At 40.1% G+C, this 24012-nt stretch overlaps 1 protein-coding gene across 1 annotated transcript in view; it reads left to right on the top strand.

Moving 5' to 3' along the window:
- Positions 1 to 24012, top strand: part of drosha (drosha ribonuclease III) — a 182847-nt gene that overhangs the window by 10804 nt on the left and 148031 nt on the right. Inside the window, exons 13-15 of the mRNA XM_088322279.1 lie at positions 1119 to 1288; positions 4646 to 4770; positions 11365 to 11464. Of these exons, the coding sequence (XP_088178405.1) occupies positions 1119 to 1288; positions 4646 to 4770; positions 11365 to 11464 (395 nt within the window). The remainder of the gene's footprint in view (positions 1 to 1118; positions 1289 to 4645; positions 4771 to 11364; positions 11465 to 24012) is intronic.

Genomic DNA, 24012 nt, shown 5'->3' with positions numbered 1-24012 from the left:
GACAGTGCTCTAGATAGCGCTGCTGCACTTCTACACTGACTGGTTGTTATGGCAGCTGAGGCCCCTGCCTGCCTGCCTTCCATCAATAAACAATTTCACCCAGCGCCCCCCCTCACATTTAGATGGCCTTTCACACCTATATGCTTCTTTTACAAAAAGGACTCCAGTGCAGCATTGGTTTGACTTTGTGTGGGCACGCATTTATTGCTGCGTTTTCAGTGGCCAGCATGCGTGTCCACGTGCAAGCACTTTCTATGCAGGTCAATCAATGTTGCATGAGGGCCTATTAAGCCCACTCCGCTTTACCCACGCACACAATCCTTTGCGTTTAACCGCTCAGCTGCATCTTGCTTATGCTTTTGCCAATTTTATGTTTACGGCAATGACATTTTGCTCGGTCGTTTGGCAATGCACAAGAGATTATTTCTTGATAATTTTTGGTTTGCAAGTAGCAGCCTTGATTTGGGAAACATGAAAAATTAGCATCCGCAAAACCTTGTTAAAAATGTGACCTTGGTTGGGGAAGCTTCCTCCGCTCTTTGCTTTGAAAAAAATTCAATGTATCGCTTTTGCGCTGCTCACATTTAGGGATTTAATTCTGGTTTATATTTTCTTTTAATTTCATAAATTAAAAAATGTTATTCAGAGCCGCTGATGCATCATTTTGACTGCTAAAACTTGTGAATACTTTGCAATATTGCCATGCCTGCTTTGTTAACTTGCTGCTTTTATTGACCTGAAACGCATGAGTGGCGTTATTTTCTATTCAGAGCATTGTTTTGATGCAATGCTTGAGATGATGTTAAACTCGTAAACCCACAAACTGGATAGATAAAGCTTACACACTTCTAATTGCCAAAAATTGATTAGGCATATTTTCTCACATTCTTCCTCTAAAGCGCCAGCTGTACAGGCTGTATAGCTCTTCTTTTGGTGAAAGTTTGGGTGCATGCTTCATGTTTCCTTAACCTCCTAAAACCAGAGCTTATTTTTGGCTCTGCATTTACACTCATGACAGGTCTTAGGAGGTTAAAGGAGCTGTATGGAATTTAACACTTTTACAGTGTTTATGGAACAAAGCTTGCTGACTTTTTCAGCTTATATTTCCACCTGTGCAGATGGCGGTAAGGAGGTGCTGTCCATGCACCAGGTGCTGATCTACCTCCTGAGCAGCAGCAAGCCTCTGGTCCCTGAGGAGGAACTTGCAGAAATGCTGCAGTGGGAGGAGCTGGCGTGGCAGAAGTACGCAGAAGAATGCAAGGGCATGATCGTCACCAACCCGGGCTCGGTACATTTTTTTTCTGTTCAAGGACATCTGCAAGCCACTGTAGTGTTTGTCCCACGAGGCCGTGACACCGGCACGCTCCCCATGATCCCTAAGGGCGGGGGTTGTCACTGTACTCATGCAGTCCTGTCCCATTGAGCTCACCCTGGTCCTCCTCCCTTTTCCTGGCACTCATGTCACCGTGACGCCGCCTCACCTCCGTGTCGGAGCGGCCTTTGAGGCACGCTGCAGTAATTGTGTCCGGGTGAAGGTGACGCCGTGTCACGGCCAGCTCAAGCGCTGCATACCAACCACCTCCGGTGAGCACGACTTATTGAGTCGGCAACTCCCTGAGGCGGGGAGGAATGCTTGCTGTCGGGTGTGGAGAGGGAGGGCTCATCATCAAATCAGCCAGTCGATTTTATGAAGACATCGCTTCCACTGCATTATTCTTCTATTTGTCAGCATTACTGCGGTAATAACCATTCGTTTTCTGTCACTGACATTTAATTCACAAGCATACTTTTGAGAATGACAACCCGATCCACACAATTTTTGCAAATCCCATGTTGGTCGTTAGATCCCCAAAAGTAGGGGTAGCCAAACTTTTTAAATCAGAGTCCGCATTTGGTTGAAAAACTTGCATAGGAGTTCGAGAAAAAACTGGCTTATTGATTTATTTTAATTTTGTATCTGCCGATAAAGAGTCTTAAATGTGATACATTAGCAAAACATGAGTAAATAAAAAGCCAATACATGTTTCCTTGTTTGCATTTACCTGCACACATTATTTTTATTGTTTTATTTCTTTTTAAGGGAACATTTTATCCAATTGGATTTTAACCACTAAACATATACAAAAATGTTTAAATTTGCAGATGAAGTAATATTTTTTTAAGCACTACATCTGATCATTTGTCTTGAAAAACCCAGTACAATAGGGCTAGTTCAGCAAAGAGGTATTGCATGAAATTATATATAATATTACATAATTTGATTTTTAAAAAAGGAAGTACATAAAACTGTAGCCAGCTATTTAAATGTTGGCCAATATTGCAATGAAAAATATAGTTTTATGGGGGCATATAAAGGGACATTGTTAAAATAAATCCAGGTGAATGCAATTGCATTGCTTTAAACAGCAACTTCTATTTCAAATAGAATCATATTGGGGCATATCGGGCATTTCATTAAGTTTTCTTGGTTGATAAAGGATTGTTATCATATACAGCTCACAGTGGGTGGTTTGGACATCCATATTTAAAAGTGCAGGTCATTGTGTGACAAATGGCTGCTTATTTTTTCCTCAGGCTTTTTTCAGCAAGCCAGATTAAATGCAAAAGCTAAAGTTTGCTGACTTCTTCACAAAACTCGCAAAAACTCCTAGAACCGCACCATTCTGAATTCACATTCCATTTTCTACAATTTGTAATAATTGTATTCTTGACAGATGCTAAAATGAAAAAGAACATTTTTCTCATCACATCTTGGTTTTCATGCAGTAACTCTTTTGCTGTCTGCTTGACTTGTCTTTTAAATGCCATGTGACCTGGCAATGACCCGTAAAATTCCATCAGAGCGAAGAGGCATTAGACCATAAATTACCTACTGAAGCTATATTTATATCTGAACAAATGTACTGGGACACCTTTCACCTGCAGAGGGTCACCTGCACAGGGTCACAAAAATTATCGCTGGGATGATGTCATCATTTCTGTAGCAACAGAAACAAATAGTGCGTAATAACGTGGTCCTCGTTTAAAATAGTTTTGAGAATATCCTTCCAATCTCGGTGCAAGAGCAGAGCGGCACAACGCCTCCATCGATATCGGTGCACACTCATTAGACAAACGTCCTCTGCTGTGTTTGGTCAAGGTCTCTTGGGTGGGGGAACTAATGACTGCATTTGCTGTCAATCACAACAGGCCACTCATTATTAGTAGCATTAACAGCGTGGACGTGCAAGGGCGCTGCCTCGAATGAGCTTCCGGGAATTATTTTGTTGGATGAGTGCATCATATCTAATTGTGGCAGTAATATATAAAAAAAAAACTGATTAGTTATTCCTCCTGCTTTATGGCAAAGCACAGCCTCCGGCTTTTTACAGACTACCAGGTAGTAAAAGTCGATCCTACCTGCAACATCCATTTGTGTTTCCATGTCGTCACTAGATCAATGCACCCAAGAATGTAGTACAGTGCATTTTATCTTTGTAAATTCATCTTATTGATCTTCTGTCCAGACAGACGTTCTAATTATGTCTGACGCAAAAGGGGATCATGTGCAAAATGAGAACAATGTATTTCAGCTCTTACACTTAATCCACATTCATCACTTCCTTTTTTTTTTTTTTTTACTTGTTCACTAACCAATCTAATCAGCATGATCACATTGTATGGTCCAGCATTTATTTTCTGCAGTGGTAATATTTTTATTCAGTGGCGTGCAGTCAGCGGGAGGCAGTGCCTCACCTGTCATCATAGAAAAAAAAACTATGATAAATGGTTATATTTATCCATTGTTACTTATTTTTAATTATTATTTTGAATTTAATAACAATTTTCTTTTTTAAAAGATGGCATTATTTTCACACGATATTATGACTTATGAATACAGTTAATATTTGTACTGTGCCAACAGACTTGCATGCCTCACTCTGCTCTGTCTGCATATGCCAAGTGAGGCACATAATTATCTGGATTCATGACGGAGGATGATAGTGAGACCCTCGATTGTGATTACGCGCATACTTCAGCCACAAATGATAGACTTTGGAAAGTCAAGCCATAGAGTAATTCTTTCTTGTTGTGTGGACTTTTTTCAAAAATATCTTTTGATCCTTTTTTTTTCAAAGGCAAAAGTGCATAGACTTCAAGTAATGTCAGAATTTGTTTTTTTTTCTATGCTACAGTTTATATTTTTTCCAATCAAAATGTGCATAGGATGTAGCTTCATTTATTTGAAAATCTGAGCTTGCCTCGCCGGAAACCAACTTCACCGTTCATCATGTTTTTTTTCACCCAAAACTATTGTTTCTGACACTTATTTAGAGACCGGATAACTTGTAATTGTAAATACAAACGCTGCCATCTACTGGTGAGTTTTTATCATTAAAATTTACAGAATATCCAAGGAGGAAATAAGAAATCCAGTCTTTTTTTCCAATGACTTTGAGCTGCGTAGACAAATGTCAAGGCAAGCATCGGGACTCCAGCCATCTGCCGCCAAGCTTGTTCCAACATATGTTGTTCACATCCGTCCAAAGGTGCGAAGGGCTTACCTGAGCACATACGAGCGTCCCGCAGCATCCGTTGATGATTGAATGAGATGGTTTGCTCGTTTATAATCGGAACGTACTCACACCAAGTTGTGACTCCCCAGAAGCCAAGCTCGGTACGGATCGACCAGCTAGACCGAGAGCAGTTCAACGCGAACGTCATCACCTTCCCTGTCATCGTTCATTTTGGGATACGGCCTGCTCAGCTCAGTTATGCCGGGGACCCGCAGTAAGATGCTCTTGTTTATATCATTCTTTCAGGCAAAGACTAATGTAAACTATTGATGCTTTTTGTATGTCAAGTCATGTTTATTTGTGATGCCCTTAATCACAAGAATTCTCAGAGGCCTGTATGGACTACAGATAACTACATGAGGGCAGGGAAAAACTCAAATACATCCTCATAAAAAATAGCAAGTCAGTGTCCTTGAAATTTTTTCGTGTTTTTCTCATAGTAAAATCCTCTTTATGCTAACAATTTTGACGGTTATTGTTGGAAAACTATCTTGCCATTTGACAAATATATTTTTTAAATTTTTTTTATGATTAGTTGTATCAATTATAAACTTTTAAAATGTATTATTTTTTTGATATTTTGTAATTTATAATTTTGTTTATTTGCCTTCATGTTTGTTTAGTTTGTATTATTATTTTTTATATTACTAAATACTTGAGAATTGTGAACAGATGAAGGGGAGTTTTAAATTTCAATTTTTTCGAGAATTTTTTGGTTCTTTTCATTTTCGAATGGTTAATTTACCTATATTTTTTAGTTAATGTCGTATTTATTCATGTATAATACACATTTTTTACACCTACCTAAAAATAACTCAAGTCTGGATGTGCGTTCTACGTGAGATTTTTGTTGTAACAGGGTTTAAACCCAGATCGCACCAGTGAGTGCACTGAGCGGTAACCACTGGACTGCCAGTGATATAAGATGACATATAAAAAGGTATTGTGTTTTATCTTTCTGCACTACACTAAATCTGTCACCTACAATGCTTAGTATAGAATAGAATTTATTGTCATTGTAACATGTGAAACACACAACAAATATAACATTTGTTTCTGATGCCATCTTAAGATGGTATGATGATGAGACGAACCCAATGCTTTTTCATATGTCATCTATATCGCTGATAGTCAGTGTTGGGAATAATACCATTATAGTTAAAGCCTTCATTTTGGTAAATTGGCGTGAGACTGCAGTTTCGCGTGAGCAGCGCTGTGCACGGGAAACACGTTCATGTACATTTAGTTAAGATGATTGTCTTAGTTTGTATCTTACAATTAATTGGCTTTCAAAATCACTATACAATCCCTGTATTGTTTTATTGTTAGAATATTTGACTTACCGGTAGCCTTGTAATAAGAGGTTTGGCATCCCCACTTCAAACAAGTAAAACTTGGACACAAGACATACCAGAGATAGTTTGGAATTTTAAAAATTGAATACTTAAAGTGTTTAAAACAATATTTGGTTCTTAATATAAACTGCCATGTGAAGGACAGAGTTTTATTTCGCTTAAACCATACAACTTCAGATTCAGATCTACTTTATTGTCATTCTAGTACACGTGTATACAGAACGAAATGTCGATACATCTGACCCGCACAGTTTCCTTGAATGTACAGATATAAGTAAAAGTTGTATTGTATTATGGCTACGTATAGTATTTTACCATAGTGCCGATAGTGCAAGAGGAGTAGCTAACCAGATGTGCAAAATGGGCAGTCAGGTAAACAGTAACATTAAAATGTAAGCACTTTTGTAGGAATGCAAGCAACTAGCTGACCCTGGTTTCCTCCAATTATTTTTCAGGGTTACATTCTTCATTTATCTTTATCAATATTTCGTATTACTATTTCATATTATGTCTATTTAGTCTTTTTATAGCAAATTTAGTATTTGAATAATCAAGTATTTAGATTACGTTACTCCTCAACGGGTAACAGTATCTGATTACATTTGTAAAGTAACCCTAAACAAATAAATACAGTATGTTTTTATTTTTTATATTACTAAATACTCAACCTGGGTAAATCTGTGAAAGGGAGTACTGAACAAAAATGAACGTCATCCCATTTCCTTTTTTCTTTTTTTCCCCCAAACTTTGTTATTGCCTGTGTGGTCGTCCCCGGACGCGGCCGCCAGGAAGAGTGTCATCGCTGTACAAAACGCGGGCAGGCTAAAAGATGAGAAAAGGGAATAGATGTTGGCAACAAGCGGCGTGACATTTTCACATGCATCGACACGGGCGCCGTCTTCCTCCGTGGTTCGTCTCCACCGAGGGGGATCGAACGTTTTATTTTGCAAAGGCGGCGCCCACAGGTGGGAATTGTGTACCGCGCCACTGCTGCATAATTAACCAAAGCCGTGTCGAAGATCATCAGAGCCGCCGTCCTGAGGGAGTTGCTGCAAAAAAACATGTGAGAGTAGATGTTTTGGCATTTAAAGGGGACGTTTGTTTGCGCGCCTTCAAACACTCCCCGGGTGCCTTCGCAGCATGTGTGGGATAAATGATTATCAGGAAAGGTATCTGTTTATTTAGGGGCAGTTATGTGTTATCAACAGTGTTGAGCGCATTACTGGAAAAAATAATAATAATCGTATTTTCTGGACTAAAAGTCGCTCCTGAGATCCAAAGTCCATTTAGTGACAATTGCCCTTGTGACATATGCTAAGAGGGCATTTCACGCGGGGGGGACAGCACCGGTAATCCAGAGCGCCCTCTTGCGGTTTAGTGTGAAAATAACATGACATTTTTACCTGGTAAAACGGTGTTAAAAGTTTTACAGATAAGTCTATCCTGAGTACAGGTCGCACCCTCTGTCAATCTATGAAATTAAATGTGATTTATAGTCCGGAAAATATGGTAGTTACAGTTACTGGTTACTTCATTCAAAAAGTAATTCCATCAGCCCCAGATTACTGACAAGAAAAAACATGAAAAAAGGTGAAAGTAAGAAAAGGCCAGCTTCAGGTAGAGTCCAAACACAAACACAAACCCCCAAAAAGATGAAAAATAATTGTCTGAGAAATGTACATACTTGCATGCCCAACTTAAGGAGCTTGACAAAGGTTGCATTGATTTCGCAAGCCAGGAGGTGGCAGCGAGTAAAAAAGTTCCCGATTCCGCACTGCTTCTTTAGATGAATAGAACGCCTTTATGGTCATTACACAAAGTGTCAATAAAATTCAAAGTGGCCTCATATAGTCCACGTATAAGCATATAATTTAAAGTGACATTGAATTTAAAAAGTAACAGCATTTACAAGTAGTGCAATTACCAATGTGATAAAAACTATATATTTTCATATATTACATCTATCTAACACAACACGGAACACAAGATAAAAACCCAGTAGGCAGCAACTGAGATAGCAGCAATCAATGATAAATATTGGTTATTTAAAGATAATTGGTTATTTACAGTGCAAATACAGATGACATGATTTGACAAATAGGTGCAGTTTAGTTCAGTGCAAATTTGAATTCAGTAAAAAAAAAGTCACTTTCAGAGTAACACGCTATCTAGTTACAATTTACTGTATATAATCGCATTGAAGCAGACCCTTTAAAACTGCTTTAAAATAGCCAGATAATAAAAGCATTGGGAGAAAACGTGTACACCAAATTACGGAAGCGTTGAAGCCGTCATATTTTTTTGTATGTGCAATCTTGACAGCTTGCAAAAGAAACAGTCGAAAGACTTCATATCCATTTTTTCTCTGGACTTCAAACCAAGTCGAGTCATTTGTATGTATGTATGTATGTATATATGTATATGTATGTATATATGTATATATGTATATGTATATAATATATATTATAGCCCTTAATTACAAAAAGTCTTTAAGGGCTGTATAGACCACCTGCTGTAGTATCTATTCGAAAATCTCGTCCTTTCTAATGTCTAATGACTAATGTCCAAGATCTTTTATTTTTTTCTCAAGGCATGGCGTACAAAAATTCAGCACTCTTTTTACTGTAAACTTTGTGCTCACGTTGGCCCCATTGATTTAGCTGCTCCTGTTCAAGCCGCTCCCACTCTCCACGCGCTGCCCACCATTCGCTACTGGTGACACACATTCAAAAATGTGCATATAAACTGACCCCCTGATTTCAGTATTTTATTTTGCAGATGTAAATACTGCTTGGATGCGAGTGTATATGGTAAGGGGAATATCTCCTTGATGAAAAAATCTGCATCCTCATACTTTGCTTGAGATGGGGACCCCACAACTGTATTTAGTTGTAATCTTCAGATATATACTGTGTATGAATATGCACACTTATCTGTTGCTGGTGGAAAAGGGTTGTATGGGTTGAATGTTTTATCGCGAGAGGAGGAGGACTAGTTGACAATTAGAGGACACCATAGCCATAACGACAGCTGAGTTACAAAATGGTATAAATAACAAGTTATAGTATTTGTTACTGAGAAAAGTAATTGTGTTCCAGGACTTGTTCTTTTGTAACGCGTCAGTTGTTACACTTGTTACCAAGCATTTACGTTCAGATTCACTGAACGAAGACATTGAGGAAAAGGCTACAGTGAGGCTGGGATCCAAACCCACAACATCAGTACTTTCTCCATATTGTGTCTACTTAAATTGTAAGGAAGCCAATTTGTGCGAGTCAGAAAGAAAAGAAGCGCTATTATGAGGGACTCATCTGTGCCCGACTGGCTAGGCTCTTCACCTCACTGAGCGCTTTCATCCACAGTACTTTGTGTCAAACGTCTTCAAGTGGCACACGCCGTCAAAATTTTGGACGGACTGGGATGTCATTAGCAGGGTTAGTGTTTCACCCGCTCTTGCTAACGATCCGTGGCTCTGAGAACGCTGAATGTGTCATTAACTGTCTATGGTGTGTTGTCGAACCCGTGTGGCGCCGGGTCGGAGGTCAGTGAGGGATGTCCTGGGGGAGGCGGCCACGTTGGTGCATTAACAAGACATGTTTTAGTGCGCTTACATTTATTTTGGAAATTACCTTATCTAATTCCAGGTCCAAGTACCGTATTTCCCGCATTATAAGGCACACCCAAAAACTCTATACAGTGGTTCCTCTACATACGAGCTTAATTTGTTTTAAGATTTTGCTCGTATCTCGAATTGCTCATATAACAAGCAAACTTTCCTTATATTGAATAACTAAAAACTACTTATAGTTTCTGTCCCCGGCCTCTCAAAGCATCAGAGTTAGATGGTAAATGGACTGCATTTGTATAGCATTTTCAATCGGTCACTGAAGACCTCCTAAGCCAGGGGTGGCCAACCTGGTCCTCGAGAGCCACATGTCCTGCACGTGTTGGAGTTTCTCTGCTCCAATACAGGTGATTCCAATTACCTTGATCATTATCAAGCCCTCACAAAGCTTGCTAACAAACTTAAAATTGTCCCTAAGCGATTCACAATGCACTTCACATTTTACCCATTCACACACACACTCACACACCAATAGCCAGGGGCAGCTATGCAAGGCGCCTACTTGTCTATCTGGGGCCATAGGGGTTAACCCCTAAAAACACATTCAAATAGTAATTAAACATAAAAATACAGTAAGAAGATGACATTAACTTGACATTATAGCAATTCTTCTATGAAAAATACAAAAATAGAAAGCTCTGCAGTTTTATGCGCAATTCTAAAACAACAACTTATTATATTATTACACTGTTATTATGATTTTATTCCTATGTTACTACCATGTTATACATATGAGAAATCTGGCTAAAATGGGCTTAGTCAATCACTCGTGCCAGTTATAGAAATCAAATTTCCCTAGGAGATCACAATGACACATTTCAGAGTCTCAAAGGGCTCCACCAGCCCACAGTTATGGTAGAAACACCAAGTTTAATAAAAATCATTTTAGGACTTGGTTTCAATTTCCAAACCTTTCTGGAAAAAAAAATGGCCTTAGTGCTTTTAAGCAAGGTGACGTGGCCAGAATTAAAACTGGGAGCTTCACTGAGCTGTCACTCAAATGTCTTGGACAAAAAATATTTGTCAGAATGCAAATGACTAATAACGAAGGAGAAACGCAGCATACGGCGCCAAAATCCACGTGAGGCCAGCTCGTCGCAGTAAGATCTTGTCTGATCTAGCAAAAAGGTCACGGGCGCAGACTAGGGATGCCTGAGCCCCCCGGGGTGGATTTTCGTTCATTTCTCTGTCTTCTTTTCCACTTTGGCGCGGAGGCGACCGGCTGATAATCGCAGTCGTTAAGCCGTCTCATTCCCTCGCTTCACCGTCTAATGAAGTCCCTGCCATTAAAGCTCTATAATTCTTCTATTCTGCAAGGACGCCCCAATCCCCATCTCTCTATACCTTCTCTTGCTCTTTCTCACCCTTTGGCTCCGTCCGATGGGCCGCACCTTGCCCGGCCACCTCAGCCATCATAATTGAATAATTCTGACTAAATGAGGAGAAAGTCTGCTGAATGGGAGCAGAACGGTCACGCTCGCCACATCAATCTCATGGCCTGATTGAAAAGGGGGGGCGGGGGGCATGAATACTTGGCCACGGGTCTACGTCGCGGCTCCGTGTCACCTTGCCTATATCTTTTCACATGCAAATGAGGCTAAAGACAAGGGAGAATAAAATTGAGGTGAGGAGAAATCAAATCTGAGGCAGGTGAACCCAACTCTGAGTTCATGCAAACTCGGACGTTTGCTGCCCTGAAAAGTGCGTTGCTAATGGAGCCATGTCTCCAATTATCTTTGCGCAATATCTTCTGGCCAGTCGGCAGAATGAAATATTGATGCTATGTTGCCCAGTCGTTATACTTGTAACCTTGTTTCCTCCTTCTCAGGTACCAGAAGCTGTGGAAGAGCTATGTGAAATTGCGCCACCTCCTGGCCAACAGCCCCAAGGTCAAACAGTTGGACAAGCAGAAGCTGACGCAGAGGGAGGTGAGCCTGCTTTCATAAATTCAGCTGACATTACAACACAAAATATACTCTAGGGCTGCACGGTTAACTGAAATCGAATTGATATCGTGATGTGACGTAGTGCGATAGTGTAATCGCAAGGATTTACAGTTTCAGTTTGTTATTTGAGTTATGGAGTGTTTGACAACAAGAATTGTCACGGTAAAGGCTTTGACAGCGCAGGCCATTTGGGCAAGTTTTAATGGTATTAGTCAATAAAGGCTAGGCAAAGTTTGCAAGCAGTGTGTGCATGACTGTGATAAGTTGCTGTAAGCTGTCAGCCTTTGCACGAACAGCCACCAAAACAAATGTGACAGCCTGTAGCGCTAGCGGCTCGTTAATGTAAAAATTCTTTCATGAATCAAATCGGACTCTGAGTAAAGTCAGAAGAGCGCAAAGAAATGCTGACCACCAGCGGGTGCTCCGCGGATTGTTATCTTGTCAGGGAATCGACTGAGGCGGCGTCAGGAGAGAAAACTATCAGCTTGGTTAACACTTCTTGAGCCACCACTGCTGAACAATCCATTACCCATTAAACGGATGACTTGGAGCTTCTACTTGTGGCGAACCGCTATATTGGTAACTCTAGTAATTAAATCATCACGGAGACTTTGAAGAAGACACGGTTACCTGATGCTAGCATGCAGCTAGTCAGCTGCTCTCTAAATCGCTTTCTTTCATTGTCAAGTCAAGTCATGTTTATTTGTATAGACCTTAATCACAAAGTCTCAAAGGGCTGCACAGATCAAAGACGATTGTAAACTATTATTACAGACTTATGACACCATCCCCTCATCTAAAACCTACATGAGGGCAAATGAAACAGATTATCAAGTATAGGTTATTCATATGCTATAGAGTAGAAGTGTGTTTTTAGCTTAGGTATAAACATTTCCACTGAGGTTGCAGATCGAATCTCAGGGGTAAGAGCATTCCACAGCATTTAAAGAAGGAAGCCCTTCAATTTTGTTGTATTGTTGTATAATGACAAAAAAGACTATTTATTCAACTGCAATTCTGTTTTTATTTGTAGATATATAGTAGTTATTTCGTTAGTCTTATACCCTCAGTCAGTACTAATGTCATCTCGATGTAATTTTATTGTTTAAGTTCTACCCAAAAACCAACATAGCACAGAAAATGCACTTTTCTTTTAAAATTGAAAATCACATCAAAATAGCAGTATTGGTCTGGAAAAGTTTTTTTCCAAAATTGTATAGCCTGTTTACTCAAGCACTAGAAACAATTTTAAAATGCTTAAAGTGAGGCACGAGGACAAAATGACAAGCACCAAATGCCTGAATCACAGAGAGCCATAGTTTGCAGCCAGGTGACTAGATATGGAAAGGGTGAATTTTTGAGGTAATACATGCATTTCTGCTCATGATTTAGATACCTGGTTCACGGTTCACAAATCCCTTAATCACTTGGTTTGTAGAGGCACCACTTCCTTGGTCAAGTACAGCCTGGCGGTGCCCATCCATCTCCAGGCTGTTTTCTGGGGTAGGGGTTTGCTCCCCCACATAACACAGATAGTACTGGTTTCCATGTTTACCAGTAGCAGTCTCCTGATCTGACACTGACACAGCACATTCATCATCTGGTTGCTGTTCTTCTCCAGTGCAATGCTTCATCCCACTCTTCAGAGATGAGTTGGACCTCCTTATTGACAGGCAGCGACATGTCACGATACTAATACTAGTACCTAAATCACTGTGGAAAAACATTAAAGTATTATATCGTACAAAACAGGGCTTTTATATGTTTGTTGAAAAACAAACTTTTCGGTGATGATGTTACTTCGTTTTACATCATTTTGCTCTCTTTGTTTTCTTTATTTTATTATAATAATGTGAATTTAAATAATAACTATCTGGGTAGACAAAAAGATAAATAAAAAATAAAGTCACATAAAATGTAAATTTAATTCCATAAATACATAATTCAATAAAATGGAAGAATTTATAATACATAAAACAATAAATACATGATGTGAAATGAAGACCCACTCCCAAAGTGACTGTCTGGCAATGCATTACTACAAAGCTAATAACCAAATATAAGCACCTATATTGTATACACTCATTAAGTGTAAAATTGAGTAGTACTTTAATTCAATTAAGTATAAAAAAGTTGATCTGCAAACAACTTTCAGACACTTGATGTAAAACAACAGACTTGTCTAGCTCAATTTATTTCCGGAAACCTCAGTGTGGAATTGTCACAGTCGAGCTATTAAAATACTCAAATCTAAAGTACTACCTTCTTGTCCCCCCTGTATAACAAGGTGGGCTATTTCTCATTCCCGCTGATAATGAGCTCCCTGGCGGAGGTAGCGTCCCAATTCTCACCTTCAAGTCTCAACAAATAGCGGAGTTTGCTCTTTCTATACCGCCGGCAGCTCATTTCCACTCTTGTCGCTCATTTACCCGCGACAAGCTCGGCGCACTCGAGCACATCTCGTAAATATCGCTCAGCTCTTTTCAATTAATTGTTGCTGCTCTTTTTTTTTTGCTTTCCTTCTTCTCATTCAGCGTGTAGCGCTCCACTAAGTGCTTGCTTGCCACTTTGTCGTCTTTTTATACACGTTTAAAGCGTGTGAAGGTCACAGCGGCGCCAGGGTGGGCATCATTTAGCTCAGTTGATATTAACAGACTTGGCCCCACGCCCTGAGGGATGCCTTGTAACCCCTCGGTGATTCATCCACACCAGAAGATCCAGTAAGGAGCCAGAAGTTGGACTCTATTACTTTCTCGCTGTCAAAATGGAAAACTCGCTCTAGCCATATCTTGTGTGCTGGAGCTGCCCTGTCAGGACTCATTACCTCCCCCTAGTAGGCTATTTTTGGCCCGGCATGTTTGCACATACGTCAACAAGACGTTCCCTGATTTGCATCCAGTCCCAGTACATATCTTATTCACTTGTTCTCATTAAATACTGCCCTCTACAGGACTGGCGGGCGAGGCTGCATCTGATGCCAAGCAGCTTATCACCTATAAATGGGATTTTCGGCAGTTTTTTTCTCACGAGTATTTGACTGAGGAAAGGAGGCCACAGCTTTTTGCTAAAACACTCAACTATCCATTTTTTTTTTTTTTCATTCAAATAGCATCCCAAGTAGCTTTGGAAACTGTTATGCCAGGCGGCCTTTCCACCAGAAAGCTAATGCCTCGCTGGCGCATAATGTTCGTCCATTTTTGCACTTTATACATTCAATTCGAGAGCAAATTAGTGTCAGTCTTACTTCACTGCTTCAATTCCAAGTCCACGTTTGACTGCTAAATGCTTTGCTAAAGGGACATTGTGTATTATTTAGTTGATCCTAGTGGGAAAAAAAAAACATTTTTTGTTAAAAAAAAATATTAGTTTGCAAAACATGCAAAAATACAGGAACTGCAACATACAAGTGCATTTTTATAATTACTTTTGCTTATTTGACATAACATGAACCTCACCTCAAGGGAGATGATTTTTTTTTTTACGGCATATTGCGGGTACCTCAAAAACCAAAAACAGCGCCCCCCCCAAAAAAAAATAGAAATTTTGCAGTTTGGTCACGGAGTCTCTAGTTTGTAATCCTCCTTTTGTGTTTGTAGCATTTTTTTTTTGCTTGCACAGCACAATACGGTGAAATCTAGTGGTCAAATATTACACAGAATCCCTTTAAGTTACAATTTTCTTTTATTGCCTAGAAAATATTTGCTTGATCTGATCACCTTGTGAATTTCCCCTAAATTATCGTTTTTTTTTGTTTTCACTGTTTAAAGGGCTACTGTGTGATATTTGACCTCTAGTTGTCGCTGTATTGTGCAGTGCAACTGCAAATGTTTGCTTCAAAGCACTAAGAAGAATACAAACTACCAAGATTCAAAGTGACCAAACCGCAAAGTTTTTCTTATCTTTTCAGCCTTTTACAAGGTTTTGGGTTTTTTTGCGGGTACCCGGTTGCAGCAAAATGGCCAACAATGATGTTGACTCTTTTTAACTGAGCCACATCTTGTGTCAGAATAAATACGCATTTTTTGACTAACAAGTATATATATATATATATATATATATATATATATATATATATATATACTGTATATATATATATATACTGTATATATATATATATACTGTATATATATATATATATATATATATATATATATATATATATATAATAATAATTTCCTTGTATTGTCATTCTGTGTAACAATGTACACAGAACGAAATGTCGATTGCACCTGACCCGTTGTAGCGATGCAGCCGCAGCCAACAGAGGGCGCCGCCGACCACTTTTTAAGTCTTAGGAATGACTCGGCCGGGGCGCGAACCACCGACCTCCCAGTCTCAAAGCGGGCGCCTTACCATCTAGGCATATATATATATATACCTTTTGCCATAATTAAACCAATTTTGCTCGATCAATTTTATTTCTGGATTTTTTTGGGGGGGATTCTTTCTTACTGTCTTATTCAAATTCATTAATTTGCAAGTTTTTTCGGGTGCTTGAAATCTTTGAAAATGCTGGAATTTAGAGAATTAATGCGTACTTGAATTTTTTGGTGAAGTGCTTGTAAATGTTTGGAATTGTTGCCATGTTTAAAAATGATGCGACTTTACTCTGGTGGCTTTGAGGTGCCATTACATTGACCTTTGAAGTGTCATCAACCCCTACGGGTCTCACCCAAGAGGACAGAGAAATGCTAAACTTAAACAGGGCACTATAAAAAGTGTATCAGTGCAAGGATAACGAATCAATTATGGACTTTTATTATGGGCTATCCCAAAAAGAAAGTAGTGTTTCCCAGGGGTAAATTGTAATGGGACAAACTTCCTACAACTGAAAATGTTCATCATTCATAATTTTTACCCATTATCTATATGGGGAGGAACAGCACAGCGGCTGGGTGGTAAACACGCATACCCACGGTTCGGGGGTCCAGGTTTTAATTCCAGCCACTGCAGCCTTCCTTTGCGGGGTTTGCATGTTCTCCCTGTGCCTGCGTGAGTTTCCTCACGGCACTCTGGTTTCCTTTCATGACTTCCTCCTGCGACTGGCTGGCAACCAGTTCTTAGTGTCCTCTGCCCGCTGCCCAAACACGGCTAGAATGGTCCCCAGCAGTCCTGAAATCCTAGTGAGGATAATAATTAATAATTTCCTTTGTATTGTCATTCTTTGTAACAATGTACACAGAACGAAATGTCGATACACCTGACCCGTTGTAGCGAGCCGATGCAGCCGCAGCCAACAGAGGGCGCCGCCATTTTACCAATTAGGTATGACTCGGCCGAGGCGCGAACCAGCGACCTCCCAGTCTCAAAGCGGGCACACTAAACGGCACATAACATGGATGGATCTACATAGGGAGAGATATGTCTTAAAAAAATAAAATATTTGCGATTAACTCAAAATCTGAAAATCGTATGTACTGTATCGATACTGCACACGCATGTAAATCGCAGATATATTTTTGGCTCTGAAAAATATGTGATTCACACAGGACTTATACTTTTAATGGTACTGGAAAAATTGGAAAGATGGGTTTAGAATTCCTTAAAAAGAGCTTGAATGTGGCAATTAAAAAGGTGTACGAATCCTGAAAACAACTTAAACAATGATTGAGTTAAAAAAAAAAAAAAGAGATATGGCTTGGCACAAACTAACCCTGTAAGGAAAGAGACCTAAGGAGGCTCATCCACTCTAATAGAGATGGCTCCTGATAGTGAAGTACAAATACTGTAATATTCATTCTAACTTATTATGGACTCCATTAGCTCACCTTCAGTGTAATCACCGCCTTGAAGACCCCCCAAGTGTATTTAAGATTCACCTGCATTGCTTTTTTTTTCCTCATCTTGTGACCTTCTCCCCGACCAGGCAGCTCAAATATTTCCACAGCCTTTGCAGCGCTCGTAGTGGCGGCGTGGGCGAGCGTGTTCACTTTGATGCGCAGTTCAAAGTGGGTTGGCATTATTTATTCATGCCTTTGTTGTTCTTATTTCCTCTGCGAGGCAAAAAATTCCTGGCATTCCATTTGAGGCGGCTCACCGGGAGTCGATTGCGTCTCGGCTCTATGGAACACGAGATGCGTTTATAATGACTTGTGATGTTGCTGGGGGCCGATGCACAGGTGTGCCTTCCGCTGCCTACGCCGCTGCTCACCCAACTTTGCTAGACGCATATGCTCATTACGAGAAAAATGTACTATACTGCATTACGTCTATTACTTTTATTTTAGTCATTTTTACTTCAAAGTCATCTGGGATGGACACTGTACTTGCAATACTGGAACTCTTCGGTATATACTCGCATATAAGCCAAATTTAGAACTTCAAAATGCAATACAGAAATAAGGGGTTTGGCCTATATGTGCATAAACCAAAATAAACACAGGAGAATGTAAGACAGGCAAAGCAACCGATTAACAGTGTCTTTATAACCCCCCTCGCCTGATTTCTTATTCTTGTTTAATCAATTGGTGTGCATATTGAATGCGAAGAGACCACATCTCATTTTATTGATATTTAGTGTGTTTTATTGCTTTTTATGTCCGTTAAAACAAGTGCTAAGAAACATATTAATAAGAGAAAGGAAAAGTAGAAACTGGTCACAATATGATTGAGTCAAAGAAGGAAATTATTGCGATATACAAAAATAGTCTGCCGTTAAAGCACTGCCAAAAGATTTCAAAGTTTGGGTACGCATTTTTGGTATGTGGCTGTTTTAAAGCTGTTGTATCAGGGGTCCTCAAATACAAATCTTAAAGGTCCACAATTGTTTTTTCAAACAAACATGGGTCCTTTTAATATGACGTTCAAGGCAAGTCAACAGAAGAAAAGTTGGTTCTCTTTTTTTTTCCCAAGCACAAAATTCGGAATTTCTTATGCCATCACAAAGCTGTTTTGTCACATCACCAGCCAGTGCTTTACATTTCGTCTTGTGGTTGATGATTTTTAAAGTTTGATTTGTTTGATTTTTGTCCTCATTTCCTCCTTTTCTTTTTCTTTGAACATTGCTGCTATCACCCCAGTGTTAAACTCTTTTATTATTTCTCCTTCAGTGGAAGGCTTCTTATGTTTGGCTAATACTCACGACACTTCATTGCAATTTGTTGTCGTGTCATAGATTTAACATTAATCTTGCTGGACTGTTGATATGACTGTTTCAACCTGTCAATTTATTGCCATATCAGGCAATAATATAGGAGGAACCCTCTTTTCAAATTAGCTGTGTGCTCTTTAACATAATGGCGCTTCACATTTTCACTCTTTATCACAGCAACCGTCTTTAAACATATTAAGCACATTGGTTTTGTACTTGCAGGTGGCACGCATATTTGTCAGTCCATTCTTCATGAAAGCGGTGGTATTCATTGCCCACTTTTCCTCTTTTAGTCATTGTTGAGTACGCCATTTTTGTCGGATTAGAACTTCTACTTATTGCATGTTAAGAGACAGATTGTAATATGCCGGGTACGACGTGTTCGTCAGACCAGTCAAGCTAGCAGCGCTCACGCTCTCTCAGCCAACAAACGTGTAAACATGAGACATGTTTGACTAAAAAATGAAAGAAGATTTGGCAATACAATAGTATATAGCGCATGGCGATAGATTGGCGACGGACAAATCTGTTTTTAAAAAACTTTTGTTTGTTTTATTTAAAAAAGTGGCATTTGCGCTGGGTTTGAGAGAGGTGTGCCGCGGTCCACTAATTTAGGAACACGGGGTCTACATGCTTAGATTTTATCTATATTTTATTTTATTCAACAGTAGACCCCAGGGATACAGCAACTCCACTTTGATAATTTTCAACTTAATAGTGTCTTATTTTTTTCCAGCCCCTTTCTTTACATTTTCCCACTAACCCACATCAACATCTATGAGGTGTTCGTTTGTATGACGTCTCAACTATTTCTGTCGGCTATTGGTCATCGCCATATCATAGAAATGCTATGAGTTTAACTCCCTTCCACGGTGCTCTAGTTCTCCTTATTTGTTTTCGTGTAACAAACTCATTTATTTATCAATGAGTCCCGAGGGTTGTAGTGATGCTAAAAGAAGAAACACATTATGACAATGTAAATGAGGCTTGCGATGATGCAGAAATACAAAAAAAGGCACAGCCATAACTACCCTTGCTAATGAAATATGGCTGTGATTAAATGATCGAATATTTATTCGGAATACGGAGGGGTTTAAAGCAAAGACATCTTTTAAGGGCATGGCGTTCCTCACAAGTGGCAGTTTTAAAATCACTTTAAATTTAAATTCTGTCTCCTCCTCCCGGCATCCACCCACTAACTCCACCAGCTCAAGTCACATAACACCAAAGGTAGATACGATGCTTCCTTTATATAATGTTATTAAATAATACACATACCACTCATAAGTAATACTTACCATATAGTATTTTGTTATTTGAATGGTCGGAACATATAAGCTACCAATTGAAAACGGTTTGTATCCCTGTTGAATGGTAATTTCACTTTGCGATTCCCACCTCAGAACTGAATCATGTCCTATCCCAGGACTCTGCTGTACATTTAATCTCTTTTACTTTACAAAAACATTTAGGGGATTTTTTTTGATACTGGCTCAACCAAAGTATGCACTTAAAAACTAAGGCACAAAGCCAGCTTTATTTATTTTTTTGCCTAGTGTTTACACCCATTGTGTTGTAGCACTGTTATTACCCGGATTGACAACTTGTGACCTACTTCAAAGTAAATGCCTTTGCTCTCGCTCCAGCCCAGATTTCAAATCTCTGACAGAGCGAGCTGACCAGCGGCCTCAATTAGTCGCACTCAAAGCAGAAAATGTCCGCCTCTGCACGTCTCACCATCTTGCCAGGCGCCATTTGTTAATGCACACACTCACCGACCTTTTCTGTACCACTGACCAGTTCATTGTATGACAATATTTTCACTAGGGTGGCATTAAACATGTCTGTTGGTTGGTTGGTTGGATCCCTTAACCACTAGGTTCTGTTCTTTTTCTAAAATAATAATGACAATTATAACATTTATATTTACAACATTATTAATAACAAGAATGGCAGTGCGACATTAGGGCATCGCCCGTGAGGTTGTGTTATTTAGTCGGGTAAGTAAAATTTCAGTCTTTTACTTTTTGAGGGAAAATGACTAACTTTTTGGGCATTTTTTTCGACATATAGGTCAACCCTTCTACCTGTGAGACATTGTGTTGATTTTGAATGTGGTTCTGGCCTGGAAGAGGAGAATGTCTTTGTGTAAACACTTGCTCAGCAAAACCAATGTGCTGAGTCAGTTTATTTAGCTCATATCTAGGGTGACCTACCTGACTGCTTGTAAAAATGTTGTTTCTATTCAATGTTCTGGCTGAGGAGAGTTGAATTTCTGCAAAAAAAGTTACGGGGCAAAAAAGAAAAAATACACAAGTCCCCTTTTTGGGGGTCATTTTCACATCTAGGGTAATCTAACTGACTGCCTTTGAAAGATAGTGGTGAATTCAAAACTCTTTCCCCCTTTTCTTGAATGGACAGACACACAAAAAGCATACACTGGAAATCAAAATTAGAGAGTAACTTAGAAAAAATGAACAATTTTAAAATAATAGCATATTCACTGTTCCACAATTAAATGTAATTTAACAGTGGGTCTATTATGGTACTGCAACCCTTTTTTCACAAATGACTAAAGGCATTTTACAAAAAAAACATACATATATATTTTTTCCAGAAATCGCACTGGTCAAAAACTAGAGAACAATAATTACTTTGCATGAAAAAACAAAAGTCAGCAACTAGTAAGACGTGTAAAGGACTCTGTTGTGAATGTCTTCAGCACATCTATGGCCATAGGATAGCACTAGTCTCTCACCCTGCTCTAGTGGGATTTTGGTCCATTCTTCTTCCAGCTTCCTCCACAGTTTGGTGATTGTAGTATTTTTCTTGACCATGACTTTGTTACCAAAGCTATTCCAAAAGTTCTCTATTGAGTTGAGATCAGGACTTTAGGAAGGCCATGCCATTAATTCAATGTTTTCAACTTCAAGGAAACTACTTATGCGTTTTGCTGTGTGATTATGGAGCGTTGTCCTGTACTAGGACTGTTGGCTGATTGGGAAATAAACGCATGTGCTGTTGAAAATGGTTCTTGTACACATTTGCATTGACTCGGCAATGTAGCTGTGCAAGAGGCCCAACTCCTTCTGCAGAAAAATGTCCTAAACAATGACACTTCCTCCTCAACCTTTTACTGACTTTTTTTACACACTTTGGGTTTAGTCTTTCTCTAATGTGTCGCAGAACGTAATGCTTCCCATGAGACCCAAATCACTTTCAATTATGAAAGCAAATTGAATTTAACTCATGCATGATTTACACCGAGACATGGCTGGACAACTGCATTCCAAACGCCGCCATCAAGCTAGCTAGCCGCACTGCATACGGCCCCAACAGGACGGTGGACTCTGATAAAAAGATTGGTGAAGGACTATGCATTTACATAAACAATTTTTGGTGCACAAATGTTAACAAAATAGGACAACTGTGTAGCCAAGAGGCAGAACTGTTTATTGTGTTGGTGCTGTCCTTTTTATCTCCCACAGGAATTCTCTTGTGTTTACATCTGCGCTGTTTACATTCCACCCAATGCTAATGCTAAGATAGCGTTAGTTGATGTGAGCAGCTGCATCCATAACAGCCCGGTAGCACATCCGGACAGTGTTTTAATTGCAACTCAGGACTTTAATCAGGCATGTTTAAAAACGGTGCTTAACAAATTCCACTGACTTTTGAAGTTTGCAACCAGAGGAGTTAGAACTTTTAGACCAGGTGTATAGTAATATAACAGAGGCATACATATCCCAGGCCCCTCCTCGACTGGGTCTGTCGGATGATCCTTCTCTTTTGTTTCACCCTCAATGTGCACCAAAAACCTTGAGCGTTGGCATTACAACAAAGAACAGGAACCCAACAATAGTGTCACATTGGACAATTACACCTCTGCTGTGTTGGATTACATCTGCTTCTCTGTGGGCAACATCACGTTCTGGAAACAGTCCAGTGTATTCCCTAACACACCACCATGGATGGCACACCGTGTTTAACAACTTATATAAGTAAGGTACAGCGCTTTCCTCTCGGGTGACCAGAGGCATACAGCATTGCTAGGGCTGACCCCAGGAGGGGCATCATGACCGCTAAACTTCACCATTGAAGGCTTATTGAGGCCAGCTCTGAAAACACCAACCCGAGGCAGCTTTGAAAACACCAACCCGAGGCAGCTCTGGGAAGGAATCGGGCCATAACTAACTACAAGAGGAAGTCATCATCATCCTCAGCTATTAGTTCCACTTTGGCTTGGGCTCTAAGGGACACCACTGACCAGGCCAGTCAAATGTTGCATGCCTTAACAATTACAGGCCACTGGCTCTCACTTCCATGCCTGCCAAATGCATTTAGAGACTGGTTATCAAATACATCAAAGCTTCCCTACCACCCATCCTGGACCCACATCAGGAGAACTGGTAAACTGAGGATTCCATCACCACAGTGCTGCACAAATTACTGGCACACCTGGAGCACAGAAACGCCTATGTAGACTAGAGGTAGGCTTTTAACACCGTCTGGCCGTTCAAAATCCGGTCCAAATTTCAACAACTGGTACTCAATACTGCCTTGTGCAATTGGACTGTGGACTTTTTGACAGACCACGCACAGTTGGTCAGGGTGGGGACAAATACCCTCTTTATCCTGGTTATCAACACCGGAGATCCCAGAGGGTGCATTCTAAGTCCGCTACTCTAATCCTTGTACACCCATGACTACCTCGCCTTCTTCACGGCCAAACCTCATCAGCAAGTTTGTCGACAACACCACTGTGCTCGGGCTTAATCTCCAACGCTGATGAGACAAACTACAAGAGAAAGGTGCAGCATCTGCAGTTAAGATGTCAAATCAACAACCTAGTTCTAAACACCTAAAAGACCAAGGAGATTGTGGTGGATTTTAGGAGGAAGCGCATCAAACATCAGCCTCTCACTATTGGCAATGAGCAAGTGGAGAGGGTGAGAAGTTTTAAATTCCTTGAGGTAACAGTGATCGAACACCTGGCCTGGGGGGTTCATGTTGTTTCAACAGTGGGAAAAGCAGAACAGCGCCTCTACTACCTGAGGAAGCTGAAGAACACTCGTATCTCCAGAGCTTTGATGGTAAATCTGTACAACTATGCCATCAGCAGTGTATTGACATATGGATGCTTAGTGTGGTTCTTCAGCTCCTCTAAGGCTGACCAGCAGGCGCTCCAGCAGGGGGTGAAAGCTGCCAAGATCAGCACTACCTAAACCACTCGCTGTCTGAGAAGAGTCCACCACATCTTGCGGAAACGGCACCATCCTGCTCTCCACCTCTTCCACCTTCTGCCCTCAGGGAGGAGATACCAGTCAATACAGGCCAGAACATCAAGGCTGGCCAACAGTCTTTATTCACAGGCTGTAAGGCCATTCATCTCTGCCATCCCCCTCTCTCTTCACGTCACTTTATAATGGCCCACAATCTT

The sequence above is a fragment of the Urocampus carinirostris genome, chromosome 18 (assembly GCF_059441175.1).
Source record: "Urocampus carinirostris isolate Australia breed hairy pipefish chromosome 18, RoL_Ucar_1.0, whole genome shotgun sequence".
Taxonomy (NCBI): domain Eukaryota; kingdom Metazoa; phylum Chordata; class Actinopteri; order Syngnathiformes; family Syngnathidae; genus Urocampus; species Urocampus carinirostris.
The sequence above is the reverse complement of the archived record's forward strand: the minus strand, read 5'-3'. Positions and strand labels throughout refer to the sequence as shown.